Source organism: Vulpes lagopus, chromosome 2, assembly GCF_018345385.1.
Source record: "Vulpes lagopus strain Blue_001 chromosome 2, ASM1834538v1, whole genome shotgun sequence".
Classification (NCBI taxonomy): Eukaryota; Metazoa; Chordata; class Mammalia; order Carnivora; family Canidae; genus Vulpes; species Vulpes lagopus.
The window spans coordinates 38,860,757-38,877,411 of record NC_054825.1 but is presented as its reverse complement, the minus strand read 5'-3'; the positions used below and the strand labels follow the sequence as shown (position 1 = coordinate 38,877,411).

The window sequence follows — 16,655 nt, the reverse complement described above, 5'->3', positions numbered from 1 at the left end:
AAAGCAAATACACTGTTGATAGAAAGATTGGCTAACCCCTCAGCTGACTGTAGAGGCCTACATTTTTCCCTTGCCTGTGCAACTTGCTAGTGTTTTTTTCTTAGCTGTGATATTCAGAAGTTAGTTTTGATAATGTCTATTTCAAAGGTGGTCTTATCTAGATAGGCCTTAAATAGTATTTTAACAATTGCAAAAAAAAAAAAAAAGAAAGAAAGAAAAAAAAAAAACATCCTAAACATGAAAAGACTATGAAGCAAAACCAGCAAGTACTTTCAGAGGGGGTCCTGATCTGATGGTTTGCCGGGTGCAGGGCCCTATGCTGCTCCTAACCTGGCAGGCGTTTCTCAGGCTGGAATGCCAACTGTTCCAATCTGGGCTCAGCATCCAGGGCCCCTTCCAGGGCTCTATACCAGCTCTATCCTCTGTGGGACCCCTGGCCCTCCTGGGTATCTAGTTTGCTTCTCCAATTGAGGATAACCCTGAACACCTCCTACTGAGGTGAACCGTGGCTCTTCGTCCCTCCAGGAGTGAGCACTAGCCTGGCACAATTACTGCTGAACAATGGATTGGCAGTTGTCCTAGACCTGAGCTTTTAAATATGTGCTGGGGAGTAGAACGACCTGGGAAGGCTGTTTGATTTGTTTTCTACCCTCTCTTAGGTACTACTGCCGTCCCATCCGAGCCCCTGTGTGGAAGATTCGTATGGTCCTCTGAGATGCTGATCCTATTGCTCATCATCCAGGCTGCTCACAGACTCCCAACAGTGATTCTTCCCCTGTGCGCTTTGGCTACCTTTGTCCTCAGGCCCCACACTAGTCTGAAATGCACTGAAATGAAGGAGTCACTTTGGGATCTAGAGCAGTAGGCTGTGGCTCAGCTTTGGCTCTGTTGCCGAATCTGGCCACATATATTGTAGGATAAAAGTTTCAGAGGTTAGAGCTGGGAGTCAAGGTCGACACATAAAAGCAAAAAGAAGTCTTGGTCCTAACTCCTTCAGTTGAATAGAGCACACCTTTATTGAGTACCTAGGAAACTAGAAAGGAAAGGAGCACAGAGATTACAGATACAATAGGGGATCTCCCTGGGGCATCTCTGCATGTCTCTGCGACAATGAAGCTAGGTCTGGGAAATCCTGGCATGAAGTTCACCCTGAACGGTGGGTCCACACAGCATGGCTGCTCCCAAGCTCTGCTCTTTATGGGGGCCAGTAAGGAGCCATTGCATGGAACAGAGCTGGAATGAATGTCTCTTATATTTGGAGGATTTTATAGTTCTTCTCTTTAAATCTGCTATCCACAGGCCCCAGTGGGAAAAGAATTTGGGCTTCAACTTGCTCTGTTCTGGACAAACACTTCACATGACTGATGTAAACTGTTGCATAGTTTTGCAAAGGCTTTCCCATTCTTTCCAGAAATTCTCCATCAGCTGATAAATCCACATTGTTCTGGCCCCAGGGAATTTAAAGCCCTTTCTCCTCATTGTGCCCCTTTGACAGGAAGTGTAGAGAGTGGAGGAAAAAGCCCAGAAAGGGCAGGAGGCACCCATCCATGGGGCAGTGGGGATGAGGACTGAACATTGCCTTCCTGAGCCACTGCCTGAGCCCTGGACTCCACTGCACATGGGCTGGCATCCTTCCAATGCCATGTGGACCACCTCCTCTCTGTGATCAAAGTGCCATGTTACCCGCAGTAAGCTCCTTATAAGAATTCCTTCAGGTCTCATAGAGGTAGTTAAAAGCCAGGGCTGCAGAGAAAGGATGGGATGCTCATGGTCTTATTCCCGGTCTGACCTCTGCTGCCAGAGTGCTAGGCTATGCAATGCTCCTTGAGTGGCATCGAGGCTTGGAGGCCAGGGATGCCATGGGGAAGTGACGGCCAGAAGCAGGGCACATCCCATATCTACTGGCATCTCCAGCTTTTCCCAGCAGAGTCCTGAGCAGCAGCACGAGGTGAAGGCAGACAGGGATCTCATGGTTCATGTGGATGAGGAGGTCAGGGGCTTGTGGCCATGTAGAAACTCTGGGCCAGGCACTTGGAAAGCAGATAGAGCACACACCCCATGGGCTCAATCAGGTACTGCTCTCCTGAGCAAGAGAGGTGTAGCATGAATAGGACTGGCCACATCATCCAGCCACATAATGTGGCCAGTGCCCCAACTCCAGGGCTGCTTACTGCACAGGCAAGCCTCACACACATAGACCCCACCGAGCAAATTCGTGGCTCCGCAGTCCTGGCTCTGGGCCCTATGAGTGCTCAGAGAGCCAGGGACGTGCGACTCCTGGTACTTAGGCAGGTAGACATGTAGAAACACAGGTGCTAGATTCTTCAGCAGGTGGCTCTTGGTCAGTGTGACCAATCAGGGCCTGGCCACCCACACTCAGTGTGCATTGGCTGTGGGAGGCTTCCAGAGAGGCTGGCACTGGCTGGCTACTTGGTCTCTACCAGCTGCTCCAGACGCTGCAGCATCGTCAGACGCAGGGCTTGGAACCTAGATGAAGACACAGCCAAGAGGACTCACTGACACTGGAACACACAGGGACAGGGGAACAGAGTGAGGGACTGCACAGATGACTGGGCCAGGAGACCCAAGGCTGATTAGTGGCTACCATCTCTTCTCTGCCAAGGAGAGGGAAGAGCCAGGCCCACACCCTGTAAGGCCAGTGGCTTAGAGGAACAGTCAGACAGGGCTGCAGACCCCGCCAAGCTTCAAAAGCAGAATGTGCTGTTTCTATCTAAAGATTCTCCAGTATAGAAAGGAGCATGCTGGAGAGGACAGGGTGGCAGAGCAGGGATTGGGAAGCCTGAATTTAGGCCCAGGTGACCCAGGGTCATCAGTGACCCAGGCTGCAACCTTCCTCGCCTCAGGCCTCGGTTTCCTCTCTGTGCCCTGAATAGACTGGCCAGGTGACCCCCGGGTCCCCTTCCAGCTCCCAGACCCAACAGCAATACAGCAGACTGCATGGTGGACTATCCCCTCTGATTGGAGGTCTCTGCTGACTTCCCAAATGGGACCTCACTGCACAGAGGTGAGGGGTGGGGGTGGGGGCTTAGGGCAGGGCTGTGGCTTTTCAAAAATCATTCAGCCAAAAACTGGAATCCAAACCAGTCCGCCTACTACAGGCCCTCTCACCGTGAGCAGACTGCCTCCTTCCCTTCCTTAAGGGGGACTCCAACCCTGGCCCTGACTGAGTGCCCCATGTGCTCTCCCTGCCCCATCCTTCACTCTGCAAAAGGACAGAGCAGTCACTGGCCAGTGCAACTTGGCTAGCCTCACCCAGCTGGGCTTTGATTTAGCTTCCCCAGGAGCCAGCAGGTGACACCTGCTCATGCTCACCTTTCCATCTAACGGGTCCCTTGCACCTAAAAGCATCAGCTGATACAGAAAGTTCCAATGGCCACTGTTTTTTGGCAGGCTCAGAATTCCCTCTAGCACAAAAGGCCCAGACCAGGCTGAATGTGCCCTGAGCAGGCCCTCTCCTCAGTCACTCTTCCAGGACTCTATTATCAGTAGAACTTTTTACCCTGGTCCAGCACCCACCCACACTCCTGTCTGACTCTCCTGCTCAGTTTCAGCAGCTGCGCCCCTCCCATGCTGGTGAGGTGCTGAAGCCAGATGGGTGGTTTGCACTGTGTCCTGCCATGTTCACAGGCTGTCACCCCAGCTTGATGTCAATAGTGAGCAGGGGGCGAGAGGGCGGTGCTGGGTAGCCAGGGTCCGCAGGTCTCCCTGAGTCAAGCAAGCGCACCTGATGCCCCCAGAAGGGACAGCTCTCCCAGCCCCGGCCTGGGTGCTCTGCCCCCTGAACACTTGCCCTGATGTTCAGCACCCACGACTGGCTCTTTATGTGCTGCTTACTTCATGGTCAGTTTGATTATTTCTCTTTCCTCCTCTTCTTTTAATTTTTCAACAAAACTGTCCAGCACCGGCATTTCAAATTTAATGTACTGAGCGACCTAGAAAATCCAAGAACATTTTAATGTGCTTTAAATTAGATGCCAAAAATGTGTTTTCTTTTCCTCATGGCTTCCACAGCAGCCGACTCAGCAATGTTTTAGAGCTGAGGAAGTGGCTGCCCTGCTCCTCACCCACCCCCAACAACCTGTCTGTACTAGGATGGAGGACAGAGAAGCCCATTCTTACCTCACAGGCAATAAATATCCCTGGGAGGAAAGATTAAGTTGAATATTAGGAAATGTATTCAATAGAAAGCAGAACCACACTGGGTGTTCTCCGGGGTGGGGGTGTGGAGTGCTGGGAACACCATTGTTTCTGACAGTGGAATGAAGCCGCACCAATCTGTGAGCGGTGCACGGGATACGGGCAGAGTAACTAGTCTTCACCTTGGGTCCAAACCTTACTGGCTTTTTCTGTGCAAGGGAGCTCAGCAACATGCTCCTTCCTAGCCTAGGACTCAGCTGTGGTAAGACTTAGCCACCTGTTCCCTTCCACTGGCCCTGTGGCAGGGGCCCTAGATAAGGGGCCCTTGTATGGGTCTTTGATGTAATGACAACTAAACACACTCTAACAAAGGAAAAGTTTCTACCTGCCTGAGGGGAAAGGCAGAGGCAAAGGTTTTTTACGACCCAGTTTCCTTCCTTCCCTAGGACAGCTGATAGAGCTGGTGGCCACTGGCACGAGGAGGGAAGGCTGGAGCCATCACTATGCTGGGCTTGGGGCCCTTTAGGACAGCTGTGTGAGAGGTTGCTCAAGAGGGCTCTAGCCAAGGTCATCTTCAGAGCCCTTGGGAGACCCCCCACGCTATCATCTAGCCCCTTCCTCAGGAGCGGGCCTCCCTGAGCCTCAGCCCTGACTCACATCATGGGGAACTTCCTCGCCCAGGTCTGCTTCCATCAGGAATATCCTGGCGATCTTCTCACATGGCCCATGAAGGATTCTGGAAATCAGTGGGTACTCGCAGTCTTTTAATTTTGTTCGCTCTGAAAAAGAAGGCGATTTACAAAATTCACGGGGCATTAGGATTGCCCCTCTTCATTGCAGGATGGGAATGTGGCAAAAGATGGATGTCCAGGGGGCCTGGGAACCTTCTCTAGAACCCAAAGAGAAGGTTGCTCTGAATGATGCATAATGGTGGCATTCAGCAAAGACAGGTCAGAGAGGAACAGGAGCCCAGAGAGTAGGAGAGAGGGGACAGGGGACATGGGGAGGCCCAGCTGCTCAGTTACCATGGGGCAGAACCCTGCATAGAATGACACGTAGGTTCTGTACCAGTTCTCAGGGGGCGAGGGGCTTCAGCTCCAGCTCACAGAACCTGACGTGCACCCCTACCCCTCCCAACAGAGTGAGGTTGAAGACAGTGGCTTCCCTTGTGGTTTTGGTGGGATTCTGAAAGGGGCAGTGAGTGTGCCTGGGTTTGGGCCTGGCAGAGACATTCATGGAGGCCCACTGCACAAGCCAGCATGGCCCTCAGAGAAGGAGCATGGTCCATGAGCTTGCCAAACGCACAGAGACTTTTGTTTTTCTGATCTCAAAGCACAGGCAGACACTTACCCCCAGACTCGTGAACAATGTAGAGTGCAAACTCACTGGGGCCATTTTCCACCTGTGCAGGCAGTGACAGGAAGTCAGAGCAGGGCTTGATGAGACAGGACAGAGAGCGATCCCTGGCAGTAACCACACCCCCAGTGCCACACACGCACACATAAGTCCCCAAGGATCCTTCCCTCTCTTTGCTTAAAATCCCAGAGACGTTGCATTAGCAGAGGGCACTTTACTAGACCTTCTACCCAGGAACCTCAGGCAGTGTCCCCAGCCTTTGCCGGCCCCCTCTCTCCCTCTCCCAGTAAGACAGCAAACCACCAGCATCCCAAGTCAAGGCTGCGCATGGCCAGACTTACTCGGAACTTGTTCAGCAGCAGGGTGAGCACGTGCAGGGTTGTCATGGTGCTGTTGACCCTCACATTGGTCACAGACCCGTAGGCAGGAGTAAACACCGAGGTCTGTAGAGGGAGGTGGGCAGTTCAGGGCGGGGCCAGAGGGACATGGAGCTGACACCACACGGGGTCCGGGGTGACAGGTGAACCTTGTCTCTGGGCTCTGTCCAGTCACAGATCCACACAGAGCTGTGCCCACATCTGGTGCACTTGGGGAAGCTGTAGCAATTCCTGTCTTACAGAGGCCTGTGAGAAAGATGCCTCCAAAGCTACCAGGGCCAGCTCTCTGATCCTAGCAGCCAGTCCCATGGAAGTACTTCACAGTGGGTGGGGGGACCAGTCTCCTTCTCACTCTTTCTTTGGGTCAAATTGCCAGAGGTCTGTTGATTCTAAGACCAAATGTTCTGGAATCTGTCCGCTCCTCCCCATTCTCCCAGAGGTAGAGGCTCAGTTTGTACTGCATCAATGTCTCACTTCTCCCCTTCCAATCTCAGTGCTTTCTGTCCATCCTCCACACTGCTGACCAAATGAACAACCTTTCAAAAACCTTGCAGCTCAAAGTGTGTTCTGGACCAGCTGCATTAGCATAGAGTCTTGGCTCCCAGCCCCAGATTCCTGAATCAGAATCTGCATTTTGAGGAAACCACCAGGTGATGCTCTCCATAGAGTACAATTTGAGAAGAACTGCCTTTTGGCAATAGTTCTAGTTAAAAAGGATCTGAAGGTTTCTCATAACCTAAATAATACCATTCGGAGCTCCTCTCACTGTTTGCACGTATAATACAATGATTCTTTCCCCAGTGCCCTGTGGTCCCCCCACATAAGCTCTTCACAGTTTGAGGGGCCCATTTATTCCTGCAGATATCTCGCCTTTGCCTGTGGGACACCATATATACAGTCAACTAGGGCATCACCTGGTTTAATATGTTCTCAGTGAGTAGCCAGGTTATAGACCTGCTAAGCGTTTTACCTAAAATCTTTGATTTAATCCTTATTACAGCTTTTTAAAGTACCCATCACTAGTCTTCCTTTTAAGAAAGGACACAGAGTCTTGGAGAGATCAAGTAGCTTATCATGGTCACCCATCTAGAGAGGGCAGAGCCTTTGGAAACCCCATGCTTTACCTCCATGGCACTGTGAGTCTCACCCCCTAAAGTGAGCTCTTCCTTGCTTTCTAAAACCAAATTCAAATGTACACATTCCTCCTCTGTGGTCCTATCTCTGCTTTCTCCGGGATGTAACCAGGGCACAGGTATATTAAAGACTTGCTCAGTTTCCCAAGTACCGGAGTCAGACTCAAATCCAGGCCTGCCTCCTTCAAAAGTGACATGCAGAGTGCTTCTGGGTTATACAGAAAGCCAGACTAGGCTTCCAGTCCCTAAGAAATATGGAATAGAGGAGGCAGGCTATTTCAAGAAGAAAGGTCTTGTCAACAAGACATTATTAGTGTTTCTTCTGCCTGAAGCCTTTTCTCAAGATGATACTGACCAAGTAGGAACAAAGATCCCAAGGCTACTTTGCCAACTCTAACCACAGTGGTTTCTCTCTGATAGAACACATTTGAATCAAACAGCCCAGGAGAAAGCAAAGGGACAGGTACCAAGTATTACTGAGTGTGGAAATCACACCAACACTACTGTGAATCAGAATAGTTTTGGAAAATGATTGAGTGAAGTAATAGTGTGCAGTTCTAAGAAATAAAATCCAGAATAACAACCTCAGGAAGTCAATTCTAGGCATTTCTTTTTTTAAATTGTTGCCTGTGATTCAAGTACTTTGTCTCCTGATTTCTAAGGACACTGATTCTGAATGGATTGCAAGTAAGGGAGAGAGAAGGAGCCCCTTACTCAGCCAGGAGATGGGAATCAACTGTCCAACATGCCCAAGATACTAGCTCACATCCTGGAAGTTAGTTTGCCTGGAAAAATGAACCCACCTTCTGTAGGTAAATCTGTTACTGGGAGAAAGACCTGCCCTGACTGGATTACAGGCTAGTAGATTGAGTGTCAGGTTGGCTAAGGAGTCCTTCAATGAGAAAAAAAAAAAACAAAAAAGGAGTCCTTCAATGGACACGAAAAGCTGTGACAAAAGCCCTCACTTTAATTTTTATTCATTTCAAAGGCTCAGACATCTCCATGTTCTCTGGGACATTTGCAGTGACTAACATAAGGGTTAATGCACCAGACACACTTCTTAGAGATGAATGATTCCCTTAGAGGAGAGGGTGAAGGTACTGGAGATAAACTCCACTATATGGCATCTTGAATCATGGATCAAAAGCTTCCTTTTTTAGGAATGTAGAAATCCAAAGAGCTCAAACCCATGCAAATATTCTTTTAAAATTTTTGAATAATCCCTCAAAATAGCATATAAATATCTAATATGCTTACTTAACACTTTACAGACTAAATCTGTTTGAACAAGATTTAAAGAATACCCAAGTCAGATTGTAGGTCCTTTGGCTAATCTAAACCATTCTTAATCTCTGCTTAACTTCAACCCTGCCTCCCCTGCACCCTCTCAGGAAACTACTCTCAAATAGTCCTGGGTTTCCCTGCACTTAGCAAAGAAAACCTAGTGTCACCCATGAGCACTCATTGCGAACCCAGCACAGATTGGAAGCTGGAAGCAGAAGCGGGCCAGGGGGCGGGGGGTGTCCCATGAATAAGGCAGGGTCCCTTCAGCTTGCCTTGCTGAATTCTTTACCCCAAAGTCCAGGGTGCTCTCAGAGCACTTGATTGAAAGGCCTCTGGCAGGCCTAACCTGTGCAACTGTTCTTCAGGTCTGACCCTGAGACCTGCCTCTGCCAGGCCCCCTCCCTCACCCTTCCCCTTCCCCTTTCCCATCACCCCTCCTATGAGTCATTGCCTATCAAGGCAGGCAGCTGCTTAAGCTGGAAACCTCTGCTTCCATTTCCCATCGGTACAGGATGTGGCCCTGTTATAGGACACTCCATCCAAGGCCTCACCCAAGCTGCCAATCATGCCATTTATAGAAACAATTAACTTCTCTTTCTACAGTTTGGTTTGTTTGGGGACTGATGTCATCTGGGGAAGGAGATCTTTTTCTAAGGTCAGTACAATACATACTCGGACAAAAGGCTAAGTGCTGGGAACCAGGAGCAGGGCAGGTTCTCTGGGACACAGAAACACATGCCCCTGGACACACCTCCACCTAGCAGGACTTAATCTACCCAGGGAGAATGCCAGCAGCACGTCATGTTCCCATGAAACTATCAGTCGAGCTCAAAGAAAACTGTCTCATGAGACATAAACTTGGCATGACTTTCTAAAAATCCATGTAACTTATATAAATGGATTGACAGTGAGTGTGTGGTAAAAAGGAAAAAAATACAGGCTTTGGGGTCACCAGCTGGAATGTGTGTGTGTGTTTTTTTTTTTAATGTAATTTTGATGGGACTTTGAACAAGCTATTTTTCCTCCTGAGCCCGTTTATCCATGAGGACACAGATGTGACCCCGCCAGTACATGGGGCCATGATGAGGGTGAGCTCTGACAACACTATCGTGAGGCCTGCTTGGGACTGGTTGCCTGTGGCCTCAGCTTCAAGGCCCAGGGGAGAGGCTAGGCTGGGACATCACCTTGTGGTTGTAAAAGTGTCCATTGATAGAGAACCGATGTCGCCGGATCCTCTGGGCCTCTCCAGGTGTGCGGGACCGGGGCCTCCTCTGGATCACACAGGCTGCATCACTCTTGGTCCGCATAAGCTGTGGGGTCTCTTCGTCTTCCTCCAGGGGCTCTGTAGTGAGGGACAGATGAGAAGATTAGTCCTGGATGGAGCCAAGGTACCAGAGAATTGCTGTGCTCCAGCAGTCATGCAGTGTGTGGGGCTTTGTTCCCGGGAGATCTGTGGTCATGCCATGTTGCAGCAGACAGTAATGTGAGTGCTGTTTCTGTGATGGAGCCTGGGGTCCAGCTTGGGTGATGCCTGATTCTCAGACAGGAAAGGTGACCCCCAGACAGATAAGCTGTATCACCATGCCATATGGTCTTTGGCAGCCACACACCCTGTCCTCTGAGCCCCCATTGAATGCAAGGGGAGTACACAAAGAGGACAGATGAGCAGTCTGGCTCCCAGTGTGGGAGGAAGACATCCTACAGGCCCACGGGGCCAGGAGAGGGCCATGCTGGCTGCTGCTATCCTCACCTTTCTCTAAGGCAGGGGACTCAGACAAATTACATCAAACAATGTCACCCTGCAAGCCACTACTTTCTTTTCTATAGCTGAGAAGCTGATGGGAATGCCTTGTACTAAGGAGGTATTTAGCAAGTGTTGCTCCTGAAGACAAATAAAGCCACTCTGTGCTCCTCCAAATTGCTGGTCTTTTTTTTTTTTTCTTAGAAAGGGAGAGAGAGAGGGAGAGAGACAGAGACAGAAAGAGACAAACAGAGAGAAGGCAGGACAGGGGAAGAGGGAGGAGAGAGAAAAAAATCCCAAACAGGCTCTGCGCCCAGCATGGGGTCCAACTCAGGGCTAAATCTTACAACCCTGAGATCATGACCCAAGCCAAAATCAAGAGCTGGGCACTTTAACCAACTGTGTCACCCCGGTGTTCCAACACAAAGCTGTTCTTCAGAGATGGTGGTCATGAGCCGAGCCCCTCCTCTCCTACCTCTGTTGAGTGAGACAGGACCCAGGTAGTTTGAAGCCTCACTTACCTGAGCTCTCTCTGGAACTCTCGGCCCTGTGTGCTGTCTGTGAGCTTGGCTCCTGGGCAGTGACCCTGCCATCCTGAAGGAGTGCCTCCTTTCTGAAAAGACAGTCATGGTGCTCAGAGAGATGTTCATAGAAAAAAGTAGCTCAAATCACAGAGAAGAAGCTGTCTTTTCAGTTCTAACAAATTTATAAAAACAAATTCTTACATGAAATAAAAGTAGAGCAGTAGGAGATTAAATTTGTGTGAGTTTTTAAGATAGAACAGGAGATGCCAAGAAATGTTTATTTTGCCCGGGATACTGGGAAGCCCCCTGGCTACAGCTCCTTTCCTTGCAGATAAGGTCACTCCTGTGAATGTATGAGAAACAACTGGGGGTGATAGTCTGGAAAATTCTCCAAAAGTGAGATGACTTGGTCAGCATATAGAAAGACCACTGTGGGCAGGTGGAGCCATGGCCTTAGGCAGTCACAGGGTGACAAGGGTAAGGCTAGCTTGTGCTCTTCTGTGCCCCATTTGGGAATGGGACTTTTGCCCTGAGACTGAGGACACCACCCCCTGGACATTCCAAACAGTAAGCTCGGGTTGAACAGGTGTCAGGGAGGCCACCTGGCCCTGCCTCAGCCATCCCAGCACTCACAGGTGGCAGCCGGGCTGTCCGGGTGTCCAGGAGCCTGAGGAGAGGTGGACTCGCTCCCGGTCATCCTGTATCTGGAGCCGGATAGGCCGCCTCAGTCCCCAGGCAATGTTGAGAAGCCCCTCGATGATCAAAGCTCCTTCTTCCTGTGGGGAACCCACACAGGTTAGCCTCTTTTCCCAGAGCAACTCTCCTCAGGGGTCACTCCCCACCCTCCCTGAGCCTCTGTAAGGCCCAGACCTTCATCCATGGAACTCCCTGAACGCTCTCACCCCCAAACATGCCCTCTCCTCCTTGGGGTCCTGTCCTGCCCTGAAGGAAGGCACACAAGCCTCTACATGCTCCAAGGTATGAGGCCATGGGGCTGACTAGAGGAAGCCTGAGGCGTGCCCTTCCACTGTTCAGTTCATGTCTGGCCAGGGCATGGCCTGGGATGGAGCAGCTGAGTCAGGCGTCCCACAGGAACCCAGCTGCTATCCAGCAAGCACGTCTACACGGGAAGGGAAGAAACATGTCCCAGAGAAGCATGGCCACGTTAACACTCGGGTCATGCAGGGTGCCTTCCCACATCCGTCATGCAGTGCATCCCACTGCACCTGGGTAGGGGGTCCTGTGGTCACCAGGAACATGCTATGGGCACTGGATTCCATGCCCACCAGAGCAAGGGTGACTGCTCCTTGGAGCTGTGTCTCAGTCTTGCCCTTTTCCCCACACTGCTCCCAATTGCTGCAGTAACCATTCAAGTGGGCTGAACCCACCCCAAGATTTCTAAGCTGCCCTCTTTCCTGAGGGCCTGTGTTGCTCTTCTCAGCACCTGGACACTGCCAGCCCCCATGTTCCACTACTGGCACAAATACCCAGAATATCTACAGCAGCTGTCATTCTGTGTCCCCAGCCAGCCTTGGTTTCTCCCCCAGGGTCTGCGAATGGCATAGCTATTGTCCTCCTGCCAAATCCTGAGGTCCTAATTGACAGAACCTTCCAGAGTACACTCAGCCAGTTTCCCCTCACTCCCCTCGGGTCTTTAATTCTGTTTCTGACCTCTTTCAGGCTCCTATCTTTGTGTGACCACCTCTACGCTCTCTGTGCCTGGACAAATTGTCCCCAGGCGTGTGCCTGGCCAGGCTGCTTTCAGAGCATCTGCCTAAAATCTTCTCAGCCTCACCTCCCCCAGAGCTGTGGTCCTCCCAGCTACCTGCCCCTAAACTGCTTTGATACTAGCCTTTTGACAATGAATGCTAAACACCATTCTCCCACTGCTATCTCAAATACCACTTTAGATTCACAAATTCCATTTCTTTCTCCTTATTGGCATTGAAAGCCTTCTGAGGATAAGGGACCTCATGGAAACATCCTTGTAACCCTGGAGGGGCTTACACAGGTGTCCTGCAGAGTTGATTTCATGGTAAGTTAGTAATTGCTTAAAACACCCTGCTATCCACAGAGAAAATAGTTCTACTGTGTTCAAGGTTATCAAAATACACATAGCTTTCTGGAATGACCTTGCACTATTTGTTAAAAAAGAAAACAACAGCAACAATCAAAACAGAGCAATTTTTGCTAATCACTGATGTTACACAGTCATAGACATGTGACTAACACTCCCTGCAAAGGAAAGACTGGATTGACTGACCGGAGTTAAAGGGGGTAGGAAGAAACCCCAAAGTGGGGTTCGGTTCTGTTTCCTGTCTTGGCCTCAGATGCCAGTCCTATGTCAACAGTCTGCTGGGAGAACTACCCCCCTCCGCCCACCCGAAACACCTCAGCATGTTCATTCACGGAGCCCCGCTGCCTGCCAGCCCCATATCGGACCCTGTGCGGGGAGATCAAGCAGCCACGGTTCTGTGTCTGAGAGTCAGGAGATCATCTAGTGCTGTGAGGGGCAGGACAAGAGACCACAGCTGGAGCACGGCGCAGTGGGGCCAGACACACTGAGGCAGGTTCATTCAAAAAATAGGAAGACTCCATGAAGGAGGCAGGAGGAATTGCTCTGGGACTGGAGCAAGGGGCTGAAGCAGACCTGCTGCCTCTGAGCTCAGGGATCAGCTCTGCTGGGGGGACTGCTGGCCTGATGTCACTCAGGCCCAGTGTCCCTGCAGAGGCAGCATTATGTGCCTCTGAGCTGCCCTCTGACCACTGTTCCACTGTCCCTCAGCCTGGACCCATCAGGATGGAGGGAGAGCCCTGTTAGGCTGCAGCTGTCTCTATTCAAATCAGAAGAAACTGAGAGCAGAGCAGAAGGACGTCCAGGCTACTGGGCAGCCCTCGCCATACAGGTGGGGGAAGCACATGCAGGCAGAGGCAGAACTTGAATGTGGGTCCCACAGCCTCACATTTCCAGAAGTCAGGAAGTCATTCTGGGCCCTCTGATTCTGGCTACCAGTGACCACGTCCCTCCTTGTTGGAGCCCCTGACCTCCCCCTTGGCCTGAGATGACAGGAGGGGTGCCACGCCTGCCCTGTAGAGTAAACATCCCCAGAGCCTCCCACAGCTCCAGGCTGGCAGCTGGGCCAAACCCCGCCCACCAAACTGTTTTCCTCTGAGAGCCTTCCTGTTCACTGCTATTTTTGGCCCTCGTGACAGTAACTGACGGCTGGTGGGAAAGCATAAAAGAAGCTGCCAAGCCTCTAAGTTCGTCAGACAGCACGGGGAGGCTTGCAGTCCGGACAGTGGCCTGTCATCCCCACCAGAGTGCTCACTAGCCACCTCCCAGCCATATCCACGCTGGATGCGGGGCTCCACCTGCTGGACTTCGCACCCTCCACCCTGAGCTTTCTGGGTCTTCCCAAGGACTGTCTGCTCATCCAGCAGCCCTGTGATCCCCAGGTGAGAGAGAGCAGCCTTCCTCTGGTTAGAGATCCAACAGAAAGGTTCTGTTTATCTTCGAGGGTGGGGACATACTGGGCCTCAGTGGGGTTAGAGAGCAGGGTGTGTGGTTGACAGCAGTGCTAGTAGCAGCTGAGGGCTTTGTATTCATGGAGGAATTTCACGTGAGTTGTATTTGATGCATTTCCTACAACACCCTTTCCAGTGGGCACTTAGAACCCCATTTTATGGATGGGTCAGGGGAGGCTTAGAGAGGTGACCTTGCCAAAGGTGTGCAGGTCAGGTGCCCAGCAGAGGCTGGCTTTACAGCCAGGTTCTCTCCGACTCTGGAGAGAACTGCTCGACCAGGTTCTCTTCTTTATACAGGCCCTTCAATAACAGTGAGGATAGACCCTCAGCACAAGGCTTTCAGTGTTAGCAGGAAAGAAGGGCCCAGGAGTCTAGGACTCGGCTGGGGTCTGCAGACTTCACTCCACTCTCAGGCCCTTGACTCACCTAAGCAGCCTCAGATGAGAGAGGGAACACAGGAGGAGTGACAGAATGGCAGACCCTCATCCCTGGTCCTCTTGTTGATCGCCAGGTTGCTGCTCCCCCCTTGTTGACGGCCATGAGGTCCCGGCTACTGCTTCCTGTGGCCCATCTGCCCACGATTCAGGAGACCTCGGAGGAGATGCTGCCCGGGGGCCCTGGGCAGGAGCCCCCAGCCTCCCCCAGCCTGGATGACTATGTGAAATCCATTTGTCAGCTGGCACAGCCCACTTCAGTGCTGGACATGGCCACAGCCAGGGCCCAGCCCAGCAGAACCCTCCGGCCCGCCCAAGCCTTCAAGAAGAACTGCCCTACTGAGTCCCTGCAAGACATCACTACCCACTTCAGTGGTCAGCAACCTGCACCAACCAGGGATTGCACTGCTGACCCCCTGGACTGGCTCTTTGGGGATTCCCAAGAAAAGCAGCCAAGTAGGAGGGACCCACCAAGGACGATTGGCTCCTCTGCGGACCGCTGGGGTCCACACAGACAGATGGATGGTGGCAAGGCCCAAGGGACTCCCAGAGGGAGATTCTGTGATGCCAGCGTGCAGGAGCACTCTCTGGTGAGACCCTCAAGGGATTGGCATCAGGGCTCCTGGGCTTCCAGGCAATTCAGTGGGGCTGCAGCCTCTCCCCCGGCCCCTCGCCCCAGCAGCACCCTCAGAACTCTCTATTTGCACCTCCCGGTGATTCATGAACTCTGACCTCTCCCCAATAAAGCCTTCTGTACAGAGCATGCTGGTCTGTGTCACCTCCTCCCCCTCCTCCCCTGAGGTAGGCACCATCCCCGGCAGGTCTCTGAGATGGAAACACTTTTCTGCAAAGGCTGCCTGCCTGGGCATTTCATAGCAAGATCCCTCCTCTGAAGAGTGAGAACAGCCTATCTGGCATGATGTGGTGTTACTGTTCCTTGCTGGGTGATCACCTTGGGCAAGTTACTTAACATTTCTGTTTGTTGGGTTTCTCATAGGTAAAATGGAGGTAATTAAACAGACCTGCTTTCTAAGGCTATTCTGATCAGTAAATGGGATAAAACCCATACGCATCATGGGGTGCATGTTATAAGCCCATACACATGCTTATATGCACATTTATATGGTTGCTTTACAGGCAGGGAGGGACATGACATTGGTGGCAGAAGCAAAGCTCTCAGCCACACAGGGATTTCAGAGTGAGGCCCTGGGCACTCCTGAGTCAGCCTCCTGGCCTCCACTCTCAGAGCCTGTGCTTCATGCAGCCCAAGAGGAAACATAGGGTTTCCCCAAATGTACATGCTAAGTTTGGGGGGGAACCTATTACTAGGGTACCAGGGGTATCTCAGTGGCTCCAACTCACAAGCCCTATTGTGTCATTGGGAGAGTTTTTTCCCATGCTGAGGACCAAAACAGAACCTGTACCAGCTCAGCTTGCAGGGTGCCAAAACACTGGACCAGGTGGCCCTGTCCCCACCATCCCATCCCTTCCTCCATCCAAGGGGTGCTTCTCAGCTGTGGGCAAAGTGTGGGCTGTTCTCCAGCTGCCCTGCTCTCAGGCAAGTCCAGTGGCCAGGGCCTCACTTCCCATGTGCTAAGGTTTGGGCCAGCCCTGGGTCCTCCAACCCCAGGGCCTGGAGGTGTCTGGCAAGGAAGGAGATGAAGGTGAGGCATAGGGAAGAGACATGGTCTTCTTAGAGAGGCAGGTGAGACATCAGAGAATGCAAAAGAATCAGGCCTGAGGACCCATCACCATGTTTCCTGGGCCAGATCAGAGCTGGCTGACCCTGGTCAAGGTGGAAGGGACAGAGGGGAGAGGAGGAGGACAGAGCTGGGGCCCTGGCCAAGCTCACAGACTGCTTCAGTTTCCTTCATCTCTTTGCTCTGTGAATTATCAAACTATTTTCTTCCTTTCTTCTTCCTTTCCTTCTTTATTTTTTCTATTTTAAAATTGCTTTGCACTTTAAAAATGTTGATCTGCCCTCTTATATGTGTGTCTTGTGGGAAGGCAGAATGTAAACCATACATTTAACATTTACAGACAAGTAATTACTCACTTTCCTTATCTGGAAAATGGGGACATGCCCTTCACACCCTGCAGGGGTTGAGGAATGGGCACGTGGC

At 51.4% G+C, this 16,655-nt stretch overlaps 2 protein-coding genes across 3 annotated transcripts in view; one reads left to right on the top strand and one right to left on the bottom strand.

Annotated features, from left to right (window-relative positions):
* Positions 1-994: 994 nt before the first annotated feature.
* The window catches only part of RASSF4 (Ras association domain family member 4), a 33,303-nt gene continuing 17,642 nt past the window's right edge, over positions 995-16,655 (bottom strand). The window contains exons 4-11 of one of the 2 annotated variants that reach the window (XM_041739068.1): positions 11,207-11,349; positions 10,571-10,662; positions 9,493-9,650; positions 5,856-5,957; positions 5,509-5,560; positions 4,816-4,937; positions 3,856-3,953; positions 995-2,487 (exon numbers count right to left, since the gene is read on the bottom strand). In XM_041739068.1, coding sequence (XP_041595002.1) covers positions 2,427-2,487; positions 3,856-3,953; positions 4,816-4,937; positions 5,509-5,560; positions 5,856-5,957; positions 9,493-9,650; positions 10,571-10,662; positions 11,207-11,349 — 828 coding nt within the window. In that variant the 3' untranslated portion in view covers positions 995-2,426. The remainder of the gene's footprint in view (positions 2,488-3,855; positions 3,954-4,815; positions 4,938-5,508; positions 5,561-5,855; positions 5,958-9,492; positions 9,651-10,570; positions 10,663-11,206; positions 11,350-16,655) is intronic. The other variant, XM_041739075.1, reaches the window with a different exon arrangement.
* Positions 13,821-15,293, top strand: DEPP1 (DEPP1 autophagy regulator). Its single transcript, XM_041739128.1, has 2 exons — positions 13,821-14,029; positions 14,610-15,293. The coding sequence occupies exon 2, from the start codon at positions 14,637-14,639 to the stop codon at positions 15,261-15,263; it is 627 nt and encodes a 208-aa protein (XP_041595062.1). The 5' UTR covers positions 13,821-14,029; positions 14,610-14,636; the 3' UTR covers positions 15,264-15,293.

Bases quoted from the DNA above. Each gene is read 5' to 3' on its own strand.
- DEPP1 (XM_041739128.1), top strand. From the start codon at position 14,637: ATGAGGTCCCGGCTACTGCTTCCTGTGGCCCATCTGCCCACGATTCAG.